Source organism: Sprattus sprattus (assembly GCF_963457725.1).
Source record: "Sprattus sprattus genome assembly, chromosome: 1".
NCBI lineage: Eukaryota > Metazoa > Chordata > Actinopteri > Clupeiformes > Clupeidae > Sprattus > Sprattus sprattus.
In genome coordinates, this window is record NC_137920.1 from 53,093,222 (window position 1) to 53,120,392 (window position 27,171).

General features: G+C 44.0%; 1 protein-coding gene across 1 annotated transcript; it reads right to left on the bottom strand.

Moving 5' to 3' along the window:
• Positions 1-979: 979 nt before the first annotated feature.
• Positions 980-26,445, bottom strand: ubash3ba (ubiquitin associated and SH3 domain containing Ba; the record flags this gene model as incomplete). Its single annotated transcript, XM_080834012.1, has 14 exons — positions 980-1,117; positions 1,354-1,463; positions 2,098-2,204; positions 2,454-2,598; positions 2,947-3,039; positions 3,707-3,829; positions 3,965-4,085; positions 4,886-5,030; positions 5,482-5,690; positions 5,907-6,076; positions 6,460-6,658; positions 7,616-7,802; positions 10,781-10,834; positions 26,318-26,445. 14 exons carry the CDS (start codon positions 26,443-26,445, stop codon positions 980-982), a joined length of 1,929 nt encoding a protein of 642 aa, XP_080690138.1.
• Positions 26,446-27,171: the final 726 nt, after the last annotated feature.

A 27,171-nucleotide genomic window follows, 5' to 3' on the forward strand; every position in this document is an offset into this window, starting at 1 on the left:
TAATATAATGCAATGTTATGTAATATAATTTTTCCTCTGATTTAACGAAAAAAAATCCTTAAAAATAAAAACCTTCAAGTAAAGTGCCAACTGGTTGAAAGCACAAGGTAATTCCAGCCTTGCTCCCCACCAGCCTTGTACTATCTTGATTGTCTGGGGTTTTCCACCTTTGTGCTTTGTTCTGGAAGGTTCTGTGCATGTGACATGGAGAGATGAGGGGTGAGGGATGCATGGCAGGATGCGTTATATGTGTGTGTGGGTGTGGGTGTGTGAGTGTGTGTGTCTCCTTTCCTCACAGTGTGTATGCGGAGAAGAGCAGCCGTGTCCTCTCTGAGCGGCCTGGCTCGTGGGGACCAGGGCAGTTCAGTGGAAGCCAAAAAAGCTCACGTCGCTGCGCTGGGGGCATCTCGTCTAAACCCCAGACCCCTCACAGCTCCTCTCCACGTGACAGGAACCTGAGTTTGTCACCCTCAACCAGCGTCCTCCAGGACAGCCCCGGGACACACGCACCAGTCTCCTCAGGGCCCAGGGGAGGGAGCTGATGGGGCAGTTAAAAGAGTACGTGGGCGGCAGAGTCCCAGCATCCTACAGCACCTCCCTGTACTCAGATCTTCACCTTCTCCCATCTATGGCTATTGACCGGTAAACATGTCGTCACCAGGGATACGTGAAATCACATTATGGGTACAGTTATCGATGCTGCCAATATACAGTACACATACATTTACATACATATATAGAATGAGCGTAATATACTGCAGCTGCCCACTGCCAGAGTGCTACGGATGCTCAGACATTTTGTTGTTGCTGTTATTGTTTTGTTTAGTTGGTCTCATTGTTTGGTGCCATAGGCTGCACAGGTCAGGCGAAAAGAGAGGCTGAAGGCTTTCTGCAGCGCAGCGTCTCGAGGCGGCCCGCAAGGGGACCTCCCAACGGGCAAGGGGACGGCAGGGACAGGGGGACGGACACAGGGGTGCGCTCAGTCCTGAAGCAGAGTCTCGCGCCAGTTGAAGGTATGATTGGGCCCATGGGTGAGAGGTAAGATGGGCGGGTCCACCAGCTGCCACACCCCCATCTCACCAATCTCCTCGCAAGCACAGAAGCCCAGGTAAGGAATCTAGGAAGAACAGAGGGATGACAGAAGAGAAAGATAGGAATAAAAGCAACAAGAAGAGTTATAAAAAACCCAACACACACACACACACACACACACACACACACACACACACACACACACACACACACACACACACATATAAACAAATGAGATGAGGCAAGACAACTAGAACAGATGGTCAGAAGAGGAGGCAGAAAAGAGGGGGGAAAAATGGAAATAAAAAACAGACGGCTGACCTTTCGGACCACTTGCACAAAGTCCTTGGAATTCTGGGGGCTGAGGCCCTGCATCTGCCGCGTGCAAGCCTCCAGGGAGGAAGCATGGGCCACTATCAGCACTGTGTTTCCTGTGCGGGGATACAGAGCTTATTGTAGCACAAATCACAGAGCAGCAGATGGGATCGGGCGCCATGGGGCTCTCTACGCCCCAGGCAGACCTCTCTACGGTGGCCCTGCAGGATCAGAAAACCACCAGAGAGGTTGGCAATAGCTAAGGGTCACACCTGATTACCATGCTGCTCTCTCTCTCTCACACACACCACTCCTCCACTGCTGTATAACAGATCATTCTCTCATTTTCTGGCGAGAGCATGGAATGACACATGTGTACCATATGTCTCCCTAAGATGGAACTTGCGAGTCACCATTAGGTCTGTTTTCTATTAAGAATACTGACTGCTTCACATGCAAAAGTTGATGTTCCCATCCATAGTGAAAGCTTGTGTCTGTGTAGCTCCTCAAAGACGTATATTGCATCTATGATCAGCTCTGTCTTTTAGTGCAAACCGAGATCCATCTAATTGGATTTTTTTAAGCAACAGAATCATGACAGAATCCTTTTTTTTTTACAGAGAGACAATTTAGGCACAGCTCTATTTTTGGGCTGCTATATCAAAAAGCCTGAATCTGGTCTTGTTTTATAAGAGGCACTATGAGGACAGGTAGCTCTGTCTCTGGTGTGAAGACGTCAGGCCTACTCACCGAGGTTTTGGCACTCGCTGAGAATCTCCCGGGTCACCTGGAAACTCCGGTTAATGTACATGTCATAGGACTCTGACACGCCAAGCTTGCTAATGGGTATATGAGGTCTGAAGAAAAAGAGCACTTCGTTAACATTGATGTAGTATCACATAGCCATCATACAATACTATAACAATTCCACATGCATGTGTGTGTGAGTGTAAATACTGTATGTGTACAGCATGTGTGTGTGTGGGTGTGTTTGTGTGTGTGTAAATATTGTATGTGTACAGTATGTGTGTGTGTGTGGGTGGGTGTGTGTGAGTGTAAATACTGTATGTGTACAGCATGTGTGTGGGTGGCACAGGTGAGCTCACCTATAGGTTGTATCCACACTCAGGCTAGCGGCTGCCAGATCGGCAGTGGGTATCCAGGAAGGCAGGGAGGTGCCCGCAACCCACTTGGTCCACTCAAACAGCCCCGGCTCCACGCGGATCATAGTCTTCCCGTCCTGCTGGAGACCTGCAGAGAGACACAGAGAAGGACAATTTAAAACAGAAAAAAGCAGTTTTAGCAGTTTTAAATGAAAAAATGCTTCGAAAAATACTGTCATTCCCCGAACGTCACAGAAGCATGTAGTAGAATATTACTAGAAGTATTACTGGTTTTATCTGCTCTTCAAGTACATTTAAAGGGCACAGCATACACCTCAGGGCATACACTATCCTTACTTAGCATTCTATATGCATAAGACAAGTGCTCAGTAGAAGAATGGTTATGAGAGATCTAACTGCTGTAAGCAGAGTATGGGTTAGTGAGTGAGTGAGTGAGTGAGTGAGTGAGTAAGTGAGTGAGTGAGTGTTGCTGTACCTCGCAGGATGTGATGGGCTGTTTGCACACAGCGCAGTGAGGGGGAGCAATACACAAAGTCTATCACTGAGTGACTCTCCAGGAGGGCCTCACCTGCAGACAGAGAGGTGCAATAGCATAAAGACACAGTCATCAAGCCACACACAGTACACTCACACACACACACACACACACACACACACACACACACACACACACACACATACAGTATATATGCTCATACTTTCAGTCACACACATGCTCATACTCTCTCACACCCACACACACACACACGTCAGTCATGACAGTCTTAAAGATCCACATGTCCACACATGTTAGGCTAGGTGCCAGACACTGTTTAATTTAAAATGCTCCTTTTCATAGCAATGAGACAAATCAGGATAACAAAAACAATTTGACTATAAGTAGATATGGAATTAAATAACCCAAATCAGCAAAACAACACTGTAGTAGAAGCTTGCTAATTCTACTACACCATAGTTTGCTAATTGAAAAACTCTTCCAGAGTGAACTAGTGAGCAGCCAGAAATCCTATGTTGGGAGTAGATGATGATAAAAACCAGACTGTGTGTATTGGCTTTGTTTACCTATAATGAAGCCTGGTGCCCTCTCCCTTGATTTCCTATGCACTCAACTCCAAACACTCACTGGTCTGGCTCCAGGAAATCTAAACGGACATCCCTGTGTGATAAGACTGAGGACCTTACATTATCGTCTGTCTCATACAGAAGCAAAAGAGGGAGGGAGGGAGGGTGCTTACCTATGAGGCGAGCCTGCGTGGACCCAAACACAGTGATAGGACAATCCTTATCGTAGTCCCTGAACCCACCAGTTCTTGCTGGAAGACTAGCCGGCATGTTAAGATTGGACCGTACATATCGACCTGGACGGGAATACATTGCGCAATGCACACAGTATTAGGCCAAAGTGGACATTATCAAGGAGACCCCAGACAGGCCTGGAATCAGTATGTCTGGGTCTTTCATGAGCATGTCTTTGTCTCTTTTCCACTTCCTACCTTTGGCATCAAAGCACTGGGAGATCCAGTGTTTCCCAAACACCACATCCATCCTCTCGCCGTGGCGACACACAAACAGGGTCCTCTTCGGCAGCCGAGGCTGACTGTTTGGCCGAAGCATCTGGAACAGGGTAGGACAGATGTTCAGTTTGTTACACATATAGATACACTTTAACTCCAGCCAATATAATATCCTTCCATCACTGACAGTACAAGCATACCGCATTTATACACATAACAATTGTGAAATGATCTAAAATACATATGAACATTCACATTATTTTAAAATAATTGTGATTGGTAATCCACAATGCCCCACCACTCAGTGTTATGTACAGCCGCGGAAAAAATTAAGAGACCACTTTTAAAAAATTATCAGTTTTTCTGGTTTTACTATTTATTGGTATGTGTTTGAGTAAAATTAACATTTTTGTTTCATTTTATAAACTACTGACAACATGTCTACCGAATTTCAAATAAAAATACTGTCATTTAGAGCATTATTTGCAGAAAAATGACAATTGGTCAAAATAACAAAAAAGATGCAGTGTTTCCAGATATTGATATCTGATCTCTTCCTAAGTTAAAGCATTAGTTTTGTGTAGTTTAAAAATTAATATGAACTTCTGAAAGTTTTATATGCATTATTCGAGATCTGAAAACATTTCATTTATTTTGCTATTTTGACCAATTGTCATTTTTCTGCAAATTAATGCTTTAAATGACAATATTTTTATTTGAAATTTGGTAGAAATGTTGTCATTAGTTTATAGAATAAAACTAAAATGTTAACTTTACTTTAACTCATACCAATAAATAGTTAAACCAGAGAAACTGATCATTTTGATGTGGTCTCTTATTTTTTTCCGCGGCTGTATATAGGCATCAAAAAAAGGGTTGGGAATTGTACACCTGGCTTACCTGCATAGATTGACAAATAAGACTGGGGGGGTCCAGGGGACTTGGGTCGTCCAGAAGGCGGCTATCCAGCTGGCTATCTAGAAGCATCCCACCCAAAGCTCCACCCATGTCGGTAGGGGAGGTAGGGTTGAGGAAAGAATGGGACCTGTGAAAAAATGTAGCAGAGATGAACAAAAGAGGAAACAAATCAGCATCTGTTTCTTTCTGCACTTGATTGGCACATTCAACACTCACAGTCTGTGCAGCTCCATGTAAATGACAGTAAGGTGTCATTAATTATGTTAAGAATTTACACACACAAAGTTCCAAGACCAAAGTCATGAATTATTATTTGACAATTGAATTGATTAATAATGAAAATTATTGTCCTCCACAATTGTTTCTTGGAAGGATTTATTGACATGTTTATCTATATGTACTGCCCCCTCCCCCCAATAATGTGATTATATACTATGGATTAATCACATTTCATAACAACTTAATGACTGAACTTTGAGTATCCCGTGTCATAACACTGTTTACCATTTACAATATCGATACTCTGCCTCTCTACATTTTATAATGCAGTTCACAAGTTTCAGTGTTTTTGGACGCACCCATGGAAGATCCAGGTATCGCACTCATCTGCCCGACTGACATAGTTTTCAGGCAGTAGGCCAGACAGCCCCGTGCCCAGCGAGGTCCCGTAGACCCAGCCCTCGCTGGCACTGCTCTGCTCCACGGGTGACATGAAGATGAAGTCTCCTGGCACCAGCTCGAGCTCATCCTCGTTCTGTGGCATGTACGGGTACATCGTCCGCAGCGTCTGGGAAAGAGGAGGACAGACAAGAGGACATGAGACAACCAGACTCCATGTGCAGGTTCCTTTCCTGTGACTTAGTAAGAGCAGGTGGGCTGAACTCATATGGATGTTTCTTCTTTTTGTCACATCCTTTGCATTACTATGAGCTGGTCATGCAACAGTGCCTGCTATGAGAGCACAAAGTCACATTCTTAGTGCCTTTCTTGCACTGTATCGCACCTCGTGATTGGCAAACCGGATGTCCCGGGAGAAGAGCACGGCCAGCCAATCACAGCCTTGCGTTACATCGATTCCCTTGGCCAGCTTTTCTAAAGACGAAAGGTGATTGGTCTGAAAGTGGTACGCCAGAGTCACATGAAGCTGCTTTTTATGAGGCTCTACATGGGCATCTGTAAAGGGAAAAAAACAAACAACAGTGGAGAAAGTGTCAGTTAAATACATGCCTACACATGGGACTATGTTGTGGAGGTATAAATGATATGATGCATTTATGAGCCTTCATTCTAAAGGTTTGAAGCCCTTCTCAATGACATAAAATGCAGGCTGTGGTTTCAACCTTCAAACAAACAATTAGCTAATGAACCGCTCCTTACAGAGTTACGGAAAGGGTGTGTCAATTGACATATAGATATGAATGTCAAATCTCAATAATAGAATCCCAAAAGTTCCCATAAGTGCATTCCAACCACAAACAGTTACGGGCAAGACAATTTGAACAGATAATGAGAAATGTATAACTTACTTATGCCCCTATCATGCAATTCCTGCCCACCTGCTTTTGCCGCCGCCTCGTTGGCGAAGTCAGAGGCGAAAGTCTTGAGCACCTCGGCCACCTGCTCGTCCACAAAGAGTCCGATGAAGTTGGAGGAGGTGTAGAGCTCCAGGGGCAGCGGGTTGGGGAAGCGTCCCTTCCACTGACTCACCGTGGTCTGCAGTGCCTCACACAACGCCTCCACCTTGGCGTCGGCACACTGCGGAGAGACACAGCATTGTCCAGTCAGAGTTACGTGCCACAACACACACACACAGGAGGACCACCAGAAGAGACTAGAACATATTTTTAGTTTCTTCCCTTTATCACAGGGAAGCTGAGAAACTTGGAGACGCTTCTGAAGACCTACACTCTAGTTCTTCTACAGTATTAAGTGTAAGAACTGAACCATAAATGTCGCTAAATGGGAAAAGAATGTGTAACAGACACAGCTCTGCGAAAGTCCCTTCAGCAGCTGGTGTGCTGCCTTGCTCACTCTGTGAGCTTGCTTCCCTTTTCACAAATCGATATCAACTGTCTACATCTCAAGAGACAGGAGTGTTCTCTAAAGTGCTGCATACTCCAAAATCAGTCAATACTCCAAAATACACTAAGATGAAAATGCAGCATAAGACCACTTTGCATTGACAGGTTTGAAACACTGAAAGAGTAACCACACCACAAGGGCTGGGCTATAATTAGAGAGAACACAAATTAACAGACAACAGGCTAAAGAACAACTGTGCTGCAAAGACCAGAGAGTCTTGAAAGAAACATCGACAGCACTCTCCCTTAACTCTGCTCAATAAGAGAGTAGCTCAGTGCACAAACAAATGCTTCTATGAGGGGAACATGAATAACATGGGGTCACCTAACAGGAAAATAGGGAAATACCCATTTCATCTCACCACCAGACACTCATGAGAGTTTTTAGAGCCTTTAAAAAAAAAAAAAAAGAGAGAGAACATATTGAAAAAACACAGACGCAAATCGTCCTACGCCTCCCTCAGGCTGACTCACAGGAAGTACACTGAACTGAGCCCTTTCTGTTCGGAACACCCAGGGGCAGTTCTCAGTACGGCCCATATAGACAATGGTTGAAACAGATAGAAAGAGAGAGAGAGATGGAAAATGACGCAGCGCTTCACAAAAACCGGTGACACAGTAACCCCCTCACCATGAAGAATTGGCAGAGCGTGATGTGAGGGAAGATGTTGTGGGCCTTGTTCTTGCCGCATGTGACGCGGCTCTGCTGCCAGAAGTGTGAGAGCTGGTGGAGCAGAGGACCGCTGGGCCGCAGGTAGAGCACGTACTCCCTGGGCAGCGGGTCGTCAAGGAAGGGGTCATCCACATGAGAGAAGAGCCTGGCCAGAGAGGAGATTGGATTGCGTTTAATTGTATTGTAATCAGGTACAAAAACAAGGAAATGAAGTTAGCATCTAACCAGAAGTGCAAATGTAGCATTATTTAGAGATAAAGTGCAAGAGTGATCCAATAAACAAAATATTTATTTTTTGACCGCATCTACAATAATGATGTGATAATGATGGTACAGTGATAGAATAGCTATGAGTTCTGTATGTTACCGCGTGCACAGATTGTACAGAGGTAAGTGTGAGCACAGTGCAGGGTAGTGTAAAGTAAAGGGGTAAGATAAGAGAAGGAAAGTCATATGGGGGCAGAGATGATGATAATATGGGTGAAATGCATGTGTGAGAAGGTAAAAATCCCCCCCATTCTCACCGCCAGATCCGTTAAGGGCGACGGATCCCCATTCACTTTGAATGGGGTGTCGTCATCCTTTGCCGAACTGAATTGCGGCTCCGTTCAGTTCGGCAAAGGATGACGTCACCCCATTCAAAGTGAATAGGGATTCGTTGCCATTAACGGATCAACGCATTCCGACGGAACCGTGTGGACACAGCCTAAGGCTGCCAGGAAGAGAAACGTCCAACCAGGGCAGAAAGCAGGGGCCCTACTCTGACATGCAAGATGGGTCCTGCTATCTATGAGATTGACTTACCAGGGAGAAGCAAACACAAACAATCAATGTAAACCTTTAAAAGAGTGGAATGAAAGAACGATGCAACCAGGGCAGCAGCTCAGAGTACAGGCTGTGGTGGAGGAGGGGTAAAGTCCAGACCCTGGACGTATTCCACCTGACCTCCGGACAGCAGAGGGAGCTACAGGGGATTGTCCACCAGGCTGGTTCGAGGAGAGGCCAGGTTTCACGATGGTGGTGGAGAAATCCATTGCACTGAAGGACACTGTTCCAGAGAGGCTTCTGCCATCACTTAAGGAGAAGATGGAGGAGATGCTGACATTGGGGGTGATTGAGAGGCCCACCAGTGATTTGGCAATCCGGTGGTGCTCATGTCTAAAAAGGATGGCACTATGCACTTTTGTATTGACTTTCGTCAGTGATTGCCCAGTCCCACTTCGATGCTTACCCCATGTCCAGGCTTGAGGACTTGATTGAGCGCCTGGGAAAAGCTTCCTACATTACAACTTGGAATACTGGCAGATTCCGTTGGTCAAGGGAGCCAGGCCCTACACTGCATATCGAACCCCACAGGGACTGCTCCATTTTGTGGTTATGCCCTTTGGCCTGCAGGGGGCATCATTTCACTTTTCAGAGACGTATTGGCTGGCACAGACTCTTGTGATGCAGCCTACCTAAATTACACTTGGGAGGGGCATCTGCATCTAGGTGAGGTTTTGCAATGTGGGCTGGGCTGGTCTGGCCATCCACCCACAAAGGTGCACTCTAGCCAAGGAGGAGGTGAGATATCTTGGATATCTGGGACAAATTCGCCACAAATGGAAAAGGTTCAGGTGGCGCTGGAATGTCCAAGGCTGAGAACAAAGAAGGACGTCTATTCGTTCCTAGGGCTAGTGGGCTGATACCGCCGTTTTGAGACAGACTTTGACTTTGTCCCCGAAAGTCCGGTTCCACCTAGATCCAATGGGGGGAGTGGCAGGAGAGGGCACTGATACTTTAGCATTTGATGTGCTAGGGAAAGACTTTACCCTAGAGACTGACCACTGCACCTTTAGTGGCTTTGATGTATGAAGGACTCAAATGCCCGGATCATCCGCGGGTTAATTAGCCGCACCAGTTCACGCTGCAGCACAGGATGGGAGAGCAGAATGCTGTGGCAGACTTTTTGTCCCGCCAGCCACGTGGCAAGACTCCAAAGGGAGAGGGAAATGTGAGAAGGTGAAATCACATGTGATTGTTCATGTACGTTCATCTAACCGCCATTCTATGGACACTTCGGCTGTGTGCATTAAGAAGGATGATGTGAGTATGCGCCATAACATGGTTCTAATGCAGCTTTGTCCCAGTTTCAAAGAAAGAACGTATTTACTTACTTTTTATAATTTATTATTATTATTATTATTTCATGTTCACCATCCACAGCAGGTAGTGAGATACCCATGTGTACTATTTACTACCTGTTTCCGTCTAAAACCCTGATTACTTCATACATACTGATGCTCACACTTTGTGAAGTGCATTATCCTCAGGGGTGTCTGATGTCCGCTATGTTATGTACATATGTATCTGTGTTGTGCGCAGAGTGTGTGTAAATATCGTGATGTAAATATTCAGGTAACAAGATGCAGGTGCATCTCTGTGGGGATCCTTTTCATATTGTTAGACCCTTATAATAACATTTACAAGCCTGTCAGTGGCAAAAACAAGCGGTTTATTGCTAGCTTGCCTCATAGGATTCTATTATAAAACCATTAAACCTATAGCCAAAGCACAAGCTTTATGGACTGTGTTGTCAGTTTTGAAAGCTGGCATTTTTGATTCTGGTTTTATTTTTGTTCTTGGTTGGTTTGCATTTTTCTGGGATCTTTTGATATATATATTTTATATTTTCTGGAACCACCTCATTTCCCCCACATTTACCACTCACTTCAGTCAGCCAACATTCACACACGTGGGGTGGTCACCTCAGTCCCTCACAGCATGTACATTTATGAATGCATTCGTACAACTTTTGCTCCATTGGATTTTCTCACTCAATAAAGCAGGGCGAGGTAGTACATTTTGGGTCATGTAAGATCAGACAGCTGCCAGTAGAGGGCACTGAATGCTTGTGAGATTCCAAACTGTGTTAAGGCTGACATGTAATGCAGGGGGCCCTAAGATGACAGATTTTCTGAGTGTAATGATACTAAAATTTTAATTTGTGTGTGTGTATGTGTGTGTGTGTGTGTGTGTGTGTGTGTGTGTGTGTGTGTGTGTGTGTGTGTGTGTGTGTGTGTGTGTGTGTGTGTGTGTGTGTGTGTGTGTGTGTGTGTGTGTGTGTAGTTTGTGTATACTCACCAGTCGCAGGCAGCTTGTACATTTCTGCCCCCAGTTGAAACCAATGCTTTCAGCCTACAATATGAATGAGAGAGAGGGAGGAGAGAGAAACAGATGGAGGGAGAGAGAGAGAGAGAGAGAGAGAGCAGAAAACAGAGAGGTGGGGATCAGATCCATGGTTGCATGAGTCACAAAATCAATAGTTTCTCTTCCAGGGGATGTTTATTACAATGAGAGCATTCAGGACTGAGTTCAGCTAACTGTGTACATGGCCATGACATGATGTACACACACAGCACGCACACGCACACGCACACGCACACGCACACGCACACGCACACGCACACGCACACGCACACGCACAGCCTGTACATAAATATGTCTCTCCTTCACAGACACGGGAGGCGTGTGTGTGGGGGGGGAGGATTTGGTACAGCTCAGGATGATGGTAAGACCATGTCATCCATCTGAATTTGGTGTAATTATGTGTCTAGGGCCTTCAGTTTGCAAACACACATAGACACACACACACACACACACACACACACAGGGGGGAAAAACATGCAGTATTTTTTTTACTTTTTTGTGCTAGTGTCCTGCTAGAATGACAGTATACCTGTTAATAGCATAAACAGAAGACATTTGATTTGCTGCATGGCTTGTTATTTCAGAAACAGGATCTGTTGTGAGCCCAGTTTGTTTGCCACAACAGCACTGTGTAATAAACACACAAACCTTCCCAGCAAGCACACTTTACAGTTGTCTATCTCGCAAAATTACCACACAACGAATCAACACGCCCACACACATTAAGTCAGCCAACCACACAGCACACACAAACACTCATACACACACACACGCACACACACACACACACACACACACACATATATACACACACTCACACATGCCTGACTTTTGAAAGCACACCGTGGGGGAGGGGAACTTCAACACTGTAACTAACGCATCGCTGGAATTATAGTAATTTTAGTAAACTTAAGCCTTTACTGGGATTCCGACTGCCTCCCAAACATCATCTGATACACAAACCTAGTGTAGTGTGTAGGCTGCATATTTCACCACAGACCCACATATAACCACACCACAGCAGGGCCACCTACAGTCAAAACTCGCCGATCAAACGAACACTGCTTCAGACTAGTTATATTTCGTCTCAAACCTGGAGCACAATGCAGCCTTGTTCCCGTGGCAGTAAACTGAAAACATATATGCACTCATTAACGTAATCTTCTCTCTGACACTCTTTCATCCAAAGTTGAAGCATCGTTTCTGCAAGCCTCTAATTAGAGAGACTGACTGGGTCGCACGAGGGTATGCGAATCTTTACTTCTTCTCTCGCATGCTAAGAAGACTTGGATCGAAACAAAATAAGGCTCTCTGGTCCTAGAAAGCCTGGGGTTCATATTAACGGTATGGCACGTCTCGGTGAGGCGTGATCTGTTGGACGCAGCATCCATGCAGCATGATGGTGCATAATCAAATAAGGGGCCGGCAGAAACAGTGCTGTTTCCTCATGATCCAGCCGACATCTCCAGGCCTTTTTCTCTTTCAGAGTGAAAATGAGCTGATTAAATTACCTACCAATCTAATTAGTGTCTTTTTATAAAAGCTCTCCGTATCACACACTCTGATAGGATCCATGGGGACTAATTCCTGTTCTGACTAGCTTTTACAGCCACAAGCAAGACAGAAAGTAAAAGAGAGAGAGAGAGAGAGAGAGAGAGAGACGTAAGGTTTTTCGTTTTTTTGGTTGTTGTTTTCACAGGCTGTTCTTGCACATTACAAATGTGCTAAAGAAGAGTGGAGAACACCAGTGACAGGAGAGGTCTCTGGACTTTCTTTTCACCGCAGCCACGTCACCAGATCAGCAAAGGAGCCCTGTTATCACACGGCATCTTGAACTGAGAGGCCGAGGGATTAGTGCACTTCCCCAAAGAGAAATGACCATTACAGCGCAGAGGAACACATTTTCTTTCCCCACTTCCACTGTGCAGGTCAACTACACATGCACTATTTAGTGCAACTCAACTCCAGAATAGGTGACAGCCTTGCGGTTCTCTATTATTTTTTGTAGAAAGGTGTTAACCCATGCATTGTTCTTAAATACATGTCGTCTCTCCCCCCCCCCCCCCCCCCCCCCCATGTCTATTTCTTGCTTCATGTTCACAACAGCTCGTGGGAAACAAATGTGAGGTTTAGATACGGTGTCATTACCAAGTAAGGTCGCTTAACATACTACTCGCTCTTAACAGTCTTTCTTTACCTCTGTCCCTCACACACACACACACACACACACACACACACACACACACACACACACACACACACACACACACACACTCACACTCACACTCACACTCACACTCACACTCACACTCAAACTCTCTCTCACACACACACACACACACACACAAACCAAACAAACAAAACATCATGCTCAAACCAGAATGCGTTTCGTGAACGAACTGCGAGAGTGTGCTTGCTCTGTTGCGGCCATGACAGAGAGAACAAGTGCCTTGGAATTGGGGCAGGTGTCAGCCGTGCGCGCCTACCACACACACTCTCCCTGCTGGATGAGCATGCACAAATGAGTATGCATGAGTGAGTATGCATGAGTGAGTATGCATGAGTGAGTGTGCATGAGTGAGTAAACATGAGTGAGTATGCATGAGTGAGTATGCATGAGTGAGTAAACATGAGTGAGTATGCATGAGTGAGTAAACATGAGTGAGTATGCATGAGTGAGTATGCACGAATGAGTAAACATGAGTGAGTATGCATGAGCGAGTAAACATGAGTGAGTATGCATGAGTGAGTATGCATGAGTGAGTAAACATGAGTGAGTATGCATGAGTGAGTGTGCATGAGTGAGTATGCACGAATGAGTAAACATGAGTGAGTATGCATGAGTGAGTATGCATGAGTGAGTAAACATGAGTGAGTATGCATGAGTGAGTGTGCACGAGTGAGTATGTATGAGTGAGTAAACATGAATGAGTATGCATGAGTGAGTATGCACGAGTGAGTAAACATGAGTGAGTATGCACGAGTGAGTAAACATGAGTGAGTATGCATGAGTGAGTATGCACGAGTGAGTAAACATGAGTCAGTATGCATGAGTGAGTAGAGCCCTGGTATGGAAGGTGTCTCTTAATATTCCTAGTTATACAGTTGAATCGAGAGGTACAGAGAGAAGAGGAGCCTTGGGACCTTGGCGCAGGTGTCAGTGAAGCACAGGTGCAAGCCAGTTTAATGACCCCATTATGATGTCATAATGCCACAGAGTTCTGCCATGCAAGTCTATGGGGAAAAAAGGTGATGAAAAAGAGGAATAAAAAAGGAGAGGCAAGGAGTACCGCCACGAAAAGATATAGCAGGTTGCACCGGATCGGGCCGGACGTTTCGGTGTTTGAACGGCGTCTCTATCTCAATCGGGCGAGGCGTAGTTAGCTGCAAGAAAAACAGGGAGAATAAATAAAGAAAACTTATGAAGAACAATACTGTGCTTCCCTTCGGGCAAGCACACTAATAAATAAAGTTTTGTGCTTTCTTTGGGACATGAGGGACTTCACAGTTCATGCTTGTTGGTTCATTGGTCTATTTTTAACCCTGGGCTACCTAAGGTTTGCCCGACATTCCCACTCACCCCCAGGCCGGAGTGCCCCACTGCCACAGTGGCATGCTGGGACGGGAAAGCCCTAGATACAGAGCCATATGGCGCCGTGGACAAAAAAAAAATATGCATACAGGCGCCCTAGACACATGCTCACCCACACACCCAGATTCACACTCTGTAACTCTCACAGACAGCTGGACGTGGCATGTGCTTGCTCAATAGTCTGTCATATTATATGCGCACGTCCATATGCTGGGGAGGGCACATGCTCGCAAACACCCCAACACACACTATCAAGTGGTGACAAGCGAGCGAAGAAAAGCAAGAACTATAAATGGCTCACAGTTGTACCACACTGCAACTGCCAAACTTGCAGTTCAGCTCAAAAAGGCCTACATTTCTGTAATATTTTGCCAGTCGCTGGCCTGCGTTCATTTGGAGATTATTGCTGTTTTTAGAATAAAGCTGACAGTGTCTGCGTAAAGCTCTTCTAATGAGGAGTAAGGCAGATAGTTCCGGTAGGCTATAAGCCAAGACCAAAAGATGAAAACCTTTTTTTTGCCAGTCTCTCTAGAATGTGGAAATGAGTTTGACAAATTAGTTCCTCAATGTAAAGAGACCTCAGATGTGTTCATGCCTCCCCTAACATAGTTTATTACAATAACTCTCTCTTTCTCCCTCGCTCTCACACATTACCGCATATTACAGTATACAGTCAAATCTCCAAGCATAACACAACACAACACACTTATACCTGGCGCCTACACAGGCACACATACACAGACCCCCACCCATGGTCTTTTATTGTATGCGATTCTTCTGAGTTACTGTGTTACAGGTCCCCCCTCCCCCCTTGCACGGCAGCCTCCGTTCCAAGCAGGAACTGAATGATTTATTTATAAACTGCATTTCCTGTCCTTGGGTAAGGAGGGATAAAAAGGCTGGACCCGGGTGCGTTCCCTTTGCATGTGTGTTTGTTTATGTCTGTTTGTGGTTGCATGTGTGTGTGTGTGTGTGTGTGTGTGTGTGTGTGTGTGTGTGTGTGTGTGTGTGTGTGTGTGTGTGTGTGTGTGTGTGTGTGTGTGTGTGTGTGTGAGCGTGTGTGTATGTGTGTGTGCATGTTTTTGTACAGGCTGTCTTGTGTATACTCCATTTTGCACAAATATGCATTTGAAATACCACTGGGTAAAAAAAAAAGTTTATTTACAAGTAGATGGGACAATCGTAAAAAAAAGAAATTAACGGATTCTCAAAACACAACCAATGTCGTCAAGAGGAACCCAACAGTAAACCAATGAGCACACACAGGCCTATGTATCCTTGCACTGCTAGCCAGAAAAAGATGTGTCTCTCTCCTACGTCGCCTCTCCTTCCAAACTCTTGGGAAATACACACTTCCTGTTTACACAGCAGTCAGTCCGCATGCATCACCACTCAACCCACCCGCAGCAGTGGGAGACCCTCACAACTGCAAACTTAACCCAACCCTCCAGCGGCGCTATCAAATACCACAATACATTTATAACTCTCTCTCACTCGCAAAACCGAAGCCACTGTGTTAATTCTATGTAGCCTTTTCCTCCGTGAACGGTTAATTATTAGACAAATGACCAGGCTTGTTTTTACACAACTGTAGCCTTTGTCAGTTCCTCAGGGTTGGGTGGGTGGGGGGGGTGGGGCTACTTTCGTCCTCACTCTCTATTCTCTTCTCTCTCTCTCTTTTCGCCCACTTACTGAAAAGGGAGACTGGCTAACAATGGAGAGTGTGCCTGCTCCAATTGTTCAATTGTTCATGTGACAACCCCCCCCCCCCCCCCCCTCCACACACACACCTTTATACTTCCATACTGGCCTCATTAGCATTTTTCGCTAATTGCAGGTCTCTGACGAATAGGGTATTCACTCTCACTGAGTGTCAGGCGGATTCCGGCAGCCTTTGTCTGCACACTCCTGTTACTTTGTTTTCTTTTACACAGTCCATCTTTCATACATAGTGCCCCCCCAACCCACACACACACACACACGCACACACACACACACACACTCCTCTCCTTTCACAGCCACATCATTATTCTATTAAGAGGGGCTGCACATGAGGGTGGGGTGAGGCAAGATAGGGTGACACCAGTGTGCAGAATGCGTAGGGAGGAAAAGGGAGATGTGATGTGTTCATCTTTCAATAAAGGTACAGTACATTTACATAGGAAACCACGTGATTGATAGGAAAATGGAAGATGATGCTTTCACTATGCAAAACGGCTCCTAGAAACATCGAACCAGATCCACACACATGCCCTGGCCTTAATCATCTACCCTAGTGTGAATGCAGTACTACAGTAACTACCTTTTATCCTCAACAATACAGAGGCTAGTTCAATCATCAACCCTATACAATAACTCAAAAAAGCTTCAGTTTAAGGCAAGCGAAAAGGAGTCGGAGAACAAAAGAGGAAGAGGAACTGTTGAACCAGGTGACTTGAGTGGGTGGGCAAGAGGCTGAGTAGGTGAGAGAGTAAGTTAGTAAGTGACTAAGTGAGAGAGTGAGTTGGAGAGGAAAGAGTAAGAGGGTGATGGAGTGAGTGGAAGAGTGAACAAATTTCAGGATATTTCAGTGTGCGGTTTGAAAGAAATACACAAAGTACACACGGTACAGACAGTAGCTCTGCTAAAATGAACCGCTCTTTTTAAGACTTAAGTTTTTTGGAGACAGCCCCAAGGACACATGAAAGGACTTTTAGAGAACCAGATGCTTAATATTGCAGTAGTGAGCATCATTACAACCTGCGTGAAGCCTCCCTGAGAGGCAAAGGAGACTGTGCGAGGAACACTTCAAACGAGAAAAAGAAAGGGGGAGGGAGGTTACTCCATGAGGGTATGGGTATGTGAGCGAGGCCAAGCTGATATGACTCGGTGTGTGTGTGTGTGTGTGTGTGTGTGTGCTGCTAAGCCGTGACTCATTAAACAATAACCTAAGGCCTTTGAGGGGAAAAAAATTGACAATTAGCCAGAAGAAGTTGCTCACTACAGCAGCACAACAGAAAGCATGACTCACTGTGGACTTAGAAAGTCCTCAGGCCTTAACGTCACTTTCCAGCCCTGCACCAGCCTCCATCCATTCCCCTGGCCCCACTCCAAGACTTCAGCGCAAAGGCCACCACAAATACAGTGGGGAAAATAAGTATTTGAACCCCTGCCGATTTCGCAAGTTTGGCCACTTGCAAAGAAATGTGTGATCTAGAATTGTAATGGTAGGTGTATTTTAACAGTGAGAAACAGAATATCAACAAAAAAATCCAGAAAACTGCATTTGATAAGATTTATGACTTTATTTGCATTTGATGCAAAAAATAAGTATTTGAACCCCCAAGCAAACAGCAAGAATTCTGGCTCCCAATGGCCAGTTATGTGCCCAAGAAGCACACAGATTAGTCCTCATTAGGTCTAACAAGGTATACCTGATCTCAACTGGTGACCTGTATAAAAGAAACCTGTCCAAAGAATCATACTTCACACCTTCAACCTCACCACCATGGACAAGACCAAAGAGTTGTCCAAGGACGTCAGAGATAAGATTGTAGACCTGCACAAGGCTGGAATGGGCTACAAAACCAGATAACTATTGGTGCGATTATTCATAAATGGAAGCAACACCAAACAACTGTCACCCGCTCTAGGTCTGGGGCTCCATGCAAGATATCCCCTCATGCGGTATCGGTGATCATCCGAAAGGTGCAGAATAACCCCAGAACTACACAGGGGGAGCTTGTGAATGTTCTCAAGGCAGCTCGTCATTTGAGTAAAACTGTCATGAAACATGCCTCTCAAATAAAGACATGGCTAATATGCAATATATTCTAGCATGTTATGCTGTGTATGTCCTTCACACTGCTAATGAGGAAAACCTAAGGCTCTGTTGAAGCTTCAATATGGAACATTTGCTTACTGGCCTGAGCCAAAGATTCTACAAACCTTTCCACTCCACGTTTCTCCCTTGCTCTTCCCAGACCACCATTTAAGTCCTTGTGTCTACATTTACTGTTGTACATGTATTGTGACTGACATCCTAAAGACCCAATTACTGACTTGGGGCGTGTGTCCATATAATGTTCTTCTCTGGCAGAAAAGTGCTGGCAGGGCACTGGGGCTCAACAGTGATGACACCAGCGTCTTTCTGAAAAGTTCTGACATTTTCAACTTGAAGCACTCGGAGCAGCAGCACAAAAAAAGACGCTGTGCGCAGCACTTTTTCTGTTGGTGGTCGCATACGCTCCCTCCTGACTGGGAACAATTGGGGGAAAAAAGACGCTGAATGTGGACACTCAGCCTTACATGCCCATAGGCATCGGACTGGTTTAAGACCGAGGGCCCTAATTTCATTGATGGGCAACTGGCAACAAGAAAAGAGCCAAGTCCGCCGTGCATGAACTAAAGCTAATTGAATAACTTGGCAAAATCATTTTGGTAATTTAATAGCATGAGCAAGAGCCTAAGTGCAAACACGGGTGGGTCAGCGCCAAGGGTCTCACATGCCACACGATAGTTTAAGTTCATGCGTGACAGACTTTACTCATTGCTCTGCCCGAATTAAATTAGGACCCTGAGTATTACTGTGTCCTAATGAAAAACAGTATAACAAATATTTTTAAAGAAATTAAAGCGTTTAATAAACCTAATAAGAGCTTTAAGGTTAGGTTGATAAAATGTTAAAATCTGTGGTCTGATTTAAATATTCAAATCATTATTTTAAATAGAGCAATCTACAACTAAACAGTCTTTAAAAATGCCTTTAGGGGGAACTTTTACTTTCGGGGGCTTACTCTGGACACAAGTAAAACATCCAGCAAAAACCATCAGAACTGCTGAAGTGGACACAGGCTCCTTGTCTCTCAGTCTAGGCTCTGTGGAGTCATGTGATGTAACTTATCATTTATGAATCTCATCAGAAATGCAATCAAAACACTGATTCACACACTCAGTCATTTCACCTTTCCACATCACAACATACAATTCTGATGTCTCTGAATGGACCTGGAATAACACTACCTGTGCACCACAAGTGTTTTACATGCACCCTGTGAGTAGAGAGATGGGTGGGGAATAAAGTACTTTGCTAGGGATCTCTGTGTGTTTGTGTTTTTCCAAAAAATATCATAAAATGAGTAACCAAAAATATGCTGTCTTATTAATGACAAGCTTGTAAGCATTAGAAGCATTTCAACCAAGGTGGAGATAGAACAGAGGCTTGGTGATTACTGCTGAACTGGAACATGCCCATCAGTGCATGTGGCTCTCCTGATACCTCCACAAGCAAACACTACTGACATGATGAAATAGTACGTAACCAAAGAAATACTCTTTCATCTTATTTTACCCTATGGCCTATACATCACAGCACACCATGCATGGACAATGCAACACTATTCAACAAATGAATATCCAAATGCTGTTCTTTTTAAAAAAAAAGCTTTAGTTGGCATGACTGATAAAGGCATCAGTAAGCTACTAAACATCCAAGCCTTTGACATTATCTAAAGTGCTTGTGTATGTGATTGTGAAACTCTCTCCCTCGTATGTCAAGATACTATTGCTTCATTCTTTCCAACTTATCTCTCATGCTATCTTTCTTTCACTCCAGTTTCAATGATTGCTCAAGAAAATATGCAGGAGCTCCCAGGGCTAAAGATCATTAAGGTCTGCGCATACATGCATGTGTCTAAAATATGAAATTCTTATATCAGTTGCAAAACACTTCTTTATTCGTTGGATATGCTCAGATATGAAAATTCAAAAAGAAATTTGTTCAATGTCAGTTCATTTTATCAATTGCTCCAAGATGGTCTTTTTCAAAATACTTCACAAAGGCATAATATGACTTGCAGGGGCAAATTCTGAAATGTAATACATAAAAATAAACCAAAATCCCTACGTGGCTATGAAAAATGTATGTGGCTTTATTTCAGTAACTGAATACAAAATATGAAAACCAGTCTGAAGGGGCATGAAGGAAGGGGGCAATGCAAACACACACACACACAAAATTAAAAATGCACTCAAAAAGGTAACGGCAACAGAGACAAAGTGAGTGCATATTATTTTGGTAGAGTGTTCTCTCGCTCCCTGTTGTCCCACCCACCACCCCCACATGAGTCTGCCTCAGCACATATGGGTTCCTTTATGTCCCAGAAGCCTCAGCACTCTCTAAAGGTCACAAACCACTTCCTGAACGGGCCACTTCCTCTCCGTGGACAGACTTCTCAAGTCTGCGGAAGCCTACAAATTTCTGCACAATTAGACGAAAATCCCGAACATAATCTGAACAAGGGAGAGTTTAACGGATGGGGCTGGAAAGCAGGGCATCACTGGTTGTCTGAACTGTTACAAGAAAAGGTCAACAGGAAAGTCAAAATCAAATACGTACATCTGATAGCAAGCAGTACATCTGGTGCATATTCAAAACAGATCAGGTACTAATTGTTTTGTTCTGTACAACTTATTTTTGGTGCAGTCTGATACCAAGCTCATAGTTGCTTTTGAACTTGACAGGGAAACAGTTCTGTGAAATTTTAAAACTCTGATCTACATTTAACTCATCAAAAAACATTTATCTCATCACCTCATGTCACTATTCAGTAACCTTGGAAACCGTGGAAAGATGTCTGTGCTGTGCATGGTTTGAAAACCAAACATGAAAGGTGATAGATCATCACCTTTTCTGAGAACAGTGTCAACGCATGTGTTTGATTTTTTTCACCCCAAGTGATCTGACAAACAATGTTCAGAAAAACAAATAAAAACCACATAAGCCTAGTTATGGTGACATACTACATAAAAATAAACATGTTCCTTCAAAATAAAAGTGTCTGAAAGACTTTAATTAAGTTATTTTTATAGACAAAATTTTAAATAAATTACAAGGAACATGTATTGAATAAAAAGGTAGGTGCACGTTCATTTGGCGGGCTGTTACAAAACATTAATAACTGCAAACAGAATTTTGTTACATAACAGCAAAAAACATGCCTTTGCCAGGATCAAACTTAACATGCCAGTTTGTCACTATGCCGTACATATATTTGATAAATACATGAATATTCTACAAACTAAATAAGCACAGGATATATGCAGATATCTATAAAGTGGGTATGAGGTTTACTTTTGAGACGACATTTTGATGAAGTTGCAGCCTTGAGTTAACCTTAGGAATAGCTCCTCTTCTAAAAAGTAGATAAGACAGTTCAAAATGTTGACAGATGGTAACATATATACAAGGATGCAGAGCTTACTTTTATCACAATGGACATCAAAATTAGAGTATTGCTGGTGAAGCATCAGAACGATAGGTTACTTTATTGCATTGCTGCTATGCCTGCTGTCAAGGTTTAGAATTTTCATTAGTAAAGATGTGTAATCTCTAAAATGCATTGTATTTGAATCCAAATCATCAAAATGATCCATCATAATAATCCGTCCTGAAGCTCAGACCGTGCGTGACAACGTGTCAAAATGTTCTGAAAGGGTGAGGTAAAATCTCCACCGATGATTTTTAAACGTTGATATGATGTCCCCCACAGCAAGCCCAATACTAACACTATTCAGCCAGTACTAACACCAGTCACCCAGACCAATAGCAGGCCATCATCATCATCATCATCATCATCCCCACCACCATCAAAGAGATGTCACAAAGCCGTGGTTGTGTGACCAGGTGCCCCGTGAGAAGCAGATGGACCTGGAGATTGTAACTAAAAGGTCACCTCATTACTCTATGAGGCCCATCTTCTCCACCACAGCCAGGCAGGCCAAACCACAGGGACAAGCGCTAGGGCACAACCACATACTTCAAAGGGGCAGGGGATCCTGGCAGGTGGCTCATCCGCACAAATACACACACACACACAGCCCGTACAGACACAGATACATACTCATGTTAGTACTAGGCTTCATCCAAGACCAACCAATATTTAATGTGGTTTGGGATGGAATCATACCACAATGGGCCAATCAGCTTTGGAATGAGTTCACACAGTTTTCAAGATATATGGTAAGCGATCGCATGTGATTATGCTCCGTGTGAAAGAGACAAACATAGAGGAACAAATATTAACGCCTATGTATGTCATGTGCAGGAATAGTGATCACGAAAGGATGATCAACCCCAACCTATACAGTATACTGCAGAAGGTGAAAAGCTGTAGTGTAAGACAGGGATGGTCTGTTGAGCTTCCACTCTCACCATTACTCGCTGTCTGAGACGATGAGTGTGTTGTGTATTACAGTCAGGATGTTCCGGCCAATTATTGCATTCATCACCAACTTTCTATAGACAAGACTGTTAATACCTTGTAAGGATCTGGACTGTATTAGAAAGTTACACAGTACAACAAGTAACCTGTTTTTTATGACCAGCATAGCTGTCAAAGATACAGCACTGGCAATCACAAAACACACCATTTTAACAAACACGCTTGCCTATAAAAATAGTTTCCTTTCAGTGTGATGTCCAACTTCAGCTGCGGCCAAATCATGGTAGTCTTGTGGCAACAGTTTTATAGTTTCGCTTACTGTCCCACAAACAGTGTTCATTTGGCTGAAAAATAGACAATGATAGCCATTTACTGCTATTATACAAGAGAGGCGGAGTGCCCAGACTCAGAGAAGTCGTTCCCTTCCTTCATTGAACAGCTGAGTCTGTGCAGGCTTGACAAGAGCCCACTAAAGTTACAAATCTATTGACGGCAACAATAACCTGCTCCTTTACTCCGGGCAGTAATGCAGTTTTGCTTCCTCAATTTCAATCTGTCTCCCTGTGCAACTCATAGGCTTAAACTTGAGGAGAGGGCTGTGATAGATTTACGACATTTAGCTGAGATGACAGCCAACGCTTTTATTCTCCAAAATATCTACATTCGGCAGATTGACACACCAAGTTGACCACAAGTCATGTTGCTAAACTTCAACTTTACAAAAATAACAAAGAGCAATACCAAGTGATGGCACATGTGGTCTGTGACCGTCTGTAAAGACAGCTGCTGTCGCACAACGCCCGTCTGTGTTGTTTTTTTTTTTTGTCATGTCCTTTCACTACAGACCATAAACATTCTTATTGGTAATAACAAAAAAATTGTGTTGTTTTATTAACCTATTTTTACCATTGATATTTTTATTAGGTTTTTTCAAATATCCGTCCCTGCTGGCAATGTGCACTTCTTTAATCTATCCTTCAATGTTCCTGTTTTTTTTTATTTTTTATAATTTTTTAGTCATTTATCTAATCTTTTCAAAAATGTACATATTCAACTTTTTGTCATTTTTGCAACCTTCTCTCTAGCAGTTCTGGCTTATTTTCCAATTCTGACACTAACATGATCAAATTCACTGAATATCAGCTGTTTATATATGAAATCAATGGAATTAACTGAATTCTATAATTTTGCCTCAAGAAGAATACTGTATGGGCAGCCCCTTGTTTTGAAGATCTGCAAAGAAATCCTGAAACTAAGTGTGCTTGTTTGGGAGAGCCCTTGTGCAGAGAGACCCATGGTGAACTCGACAAACATTTCCACTTCAGGGGCCACGATGAGTCGACCTGGCCAAACCTCCTCCTTGCTCCCTCTCCTCTCTGTTCTTCAAGTGGAAAACTTGTGCAACTCCTCGCCTGGGGTTGCATCATCAGGGCGAGACTGGAAAGAGTCCCTGGGCGTCAGAGACAGAGAAAACTCAGTGTTTCCAAAGTGAGAACTCTGCCTCTGCTCCGCTCCGCGCAGCGTCATGTCAGATGTCAGTGCCATCAGAGGAAGCCTGGGTGGCAAATCCACTTCACAAAGCAGCCATGTACATCTGCTGCAGAAACAAGGACAACTTCGACATCTTAGGTACCTAATTGAGGCATTAGATAGATAGATCACAGCTCACACTGAGAGTACAGAACATAGAATGGGTCACAGAGGATTCTCCCCACCTGTTTAAGAACGCACTGGACGACTGAAGATTATAATGATCTTTCTGACCTAATTTGAATGACACAAGACCATGCAGTTATTCAATACCTGATTACACTCTCTAAAGAAGCCTGATAAAAACAGAAGCATAATTTTTTGTTCACCTCCGTTTATTTGCATTTAAAATTAGGTGATTTGTGTCACACCCATCATCAAACTGCAGTACTTCTGAAGGAAAGATATTTGGACCATCATGATAATAAAGTAAACTTCGATGGTTGTGCTGTCAAGGTCTCCCTGTGTTCAGAAGGATACTATCTCGTGGCACTACATGCTTTAATCACTTGACATTGTTACTGTGTCACATTGTACACATGTACAGATATTCAAACGTTTATTCAGTCATGCCTTTTCATTTGCTAACCTACTGTAAAAACTTGACTCACGTCACAGGGAACAACCCACGTCAATTGGTAAAACTGTCCAGAGAGGCAGCAGATTCTCCTTCCTTCAAATGAGTAGCTAGTTGCATCTAATCCCTCTTTTGACAAGACAACACTGTTTCCCTATCCCCCCCCCCCCCCCCCCCCTCTCTCTTAAGTCAGATGACAAAACCAGCTGCACCATGGCCATCCGGTCTGAGAGGTCTGCAAATCACATGGCATGCAGTCATATTTTGTCTAATATAACACGCAAGACGAACTATAAGAATTTTAAGCTTTTGAGAGGACAGGAGCACTGCCGAGCCCTGACCTTACGCCATACAGTAGTTTGGCCCGTCAGCCCAAATGGAGCCTGGGCCTGTAAGGCTGTCATGTGCATTTTGTGCTTTAAAGCAGAAGTGTGCCAACAAACTGATACCGTCCAATACATGGTGGTCTGCACAAAGAAACAGACATACAAATGCAATACAATGAAACAGTCTGCAACACACAGTCAAACATCTGCGAACACACACACACACACACACACACACACATTCAAGTGTGCCAGAGTCTCTGCACTCTCAACACATATTTTAAATCAGAAGAAATGTAGAAAAATTCTATCCCGGGCATGTCTAAGGCTTGGCAGCCGGCTTCCCTTCAAAGACATATAATCTGAACGATGACATTTGGTCAAGACTTTCTCTCCTTCCAGTAATAACCCCAGAGATGTAGAGGATTTCCCAGATTATGACAACTACGAGATTAAAAAGACCCGGAGGAGAAAAAAGATGCCGTTTCATTTAGCAAAAATCCTTTAGGATTTCATGAGCATTTGACTAATTTAAGTTCACACATCTTAACAAAAGAAATTCCTTCAATGTGATTGCTCAGGTTTCAGAACTTCGTCTTGGCAAATAAAGCTTCAAATGGAGTTGAAGCCTATAATTCAGTACAGGAAAGTAACCTATGTAGTGCTTGATATGAGGAGCAGAACTCGTCGCTTTGACATCTGCGAATGAGTTGATACAGCACCACTATTAGGTCTGGCAGGGGTTGACCTCGCAGCGGTGCCCTATACCAACGCTTAGCGGGGGAGGGGGGTCACACATGCACACTGCCCTGAGGACCCGCCGGCTGCGCTGGAAACGCTGTCATTCGCACTGACGTTAGACAGATGTAGCCGTACACCGTGGGCTATGACTGAGGCCAAACGCTGAGGGTTTCCTGGTACGATTCTATATATTCAAAGACTGTAAAAACTGTGACTATGATAAAGGTTTATATACACAGAAATCGATGACAGCATTCAAAATTGCCGTAGCTTAACATTATCTATGCGGTGGTCATAACTTGTAACGGAAGTCATATTAAAAACGGCCACTTTAAATATGGTCTTGTTTTTCTGTTATGTTTACTTGCATGTAGCAAAGTTGAAACAGTCGTTTACATCAGAAACGGTGGCCAGGACTGGAAGCCTTCTGGCCATGATGGAAGATGCGCAAACACCGAACACACCATGGCACGGCGAATAATGAAGTAGTTGGGTCATACTTACGCCCTGGTTTTGGGGAAGCCCATGGAGAGCAGCACGTCCAGACTGGACCCATGTTTGACAGTGCTTGGTCTGGTCTGACGCTGTCTTCGAGGGGTGACTTTGGCATAAAGATCGTCTTTAGCTGCCATAGTTCACCGTTCCATTTGGTGATATAGCCTACACCGCGGATCTACTGACTTTAGGCGAGACAGGAGGATATAGATGCGGCAGACATTGAAAAATAAGGAGTAAATTGGTAAAAATGATCAAAACGAAAACCCTAATTGCAACTATCTTACTACATCCCTTTCAGCCCCCGTAGATGGAGGATGGGGAGTGCGTATCAGCTGTGGCAGAATGTTCTCAACACAGTATGCGTTGAGCTTCCTGGTAGAACGCGTATTAACTCATCGCCGTTAGAAAAGGGTCACCAATCGGAAGTCACTTTTGCGCTTTCTCTGTATCGCTGAAATCTATCTTGCTGACAGCGGTGGAAATTATTTTGCAGAATATACCCCTTAAAATCAAGAGGGAGGGTTGCAACACACTTATCTTGGCTGAAATTAATAATCTCCGGTGGCTTCACTTCCTTTTCGTAATGACTTATTTATGAATGGATCTTGAGTGAGTGTGGAATTAGCCTGTCAGTGAGCTGCATGAATAAAGCAACGCCCACCACTTTTAAAGGAGCCACTCGGACTCATAAATTCAATTGATGTCCAAGAATCGAGCCTAGTCACTGCATTAGCGTTCACAAAACCGTACAGTATGTGCTGAGCGACGTGAAGCGGACTGAATATAACAGAAACACGACCGTTAATCCTCTCGTAAAGTAACAAAGGGGGACGTTGTATGGTTCAGTAAACCAAACCAAA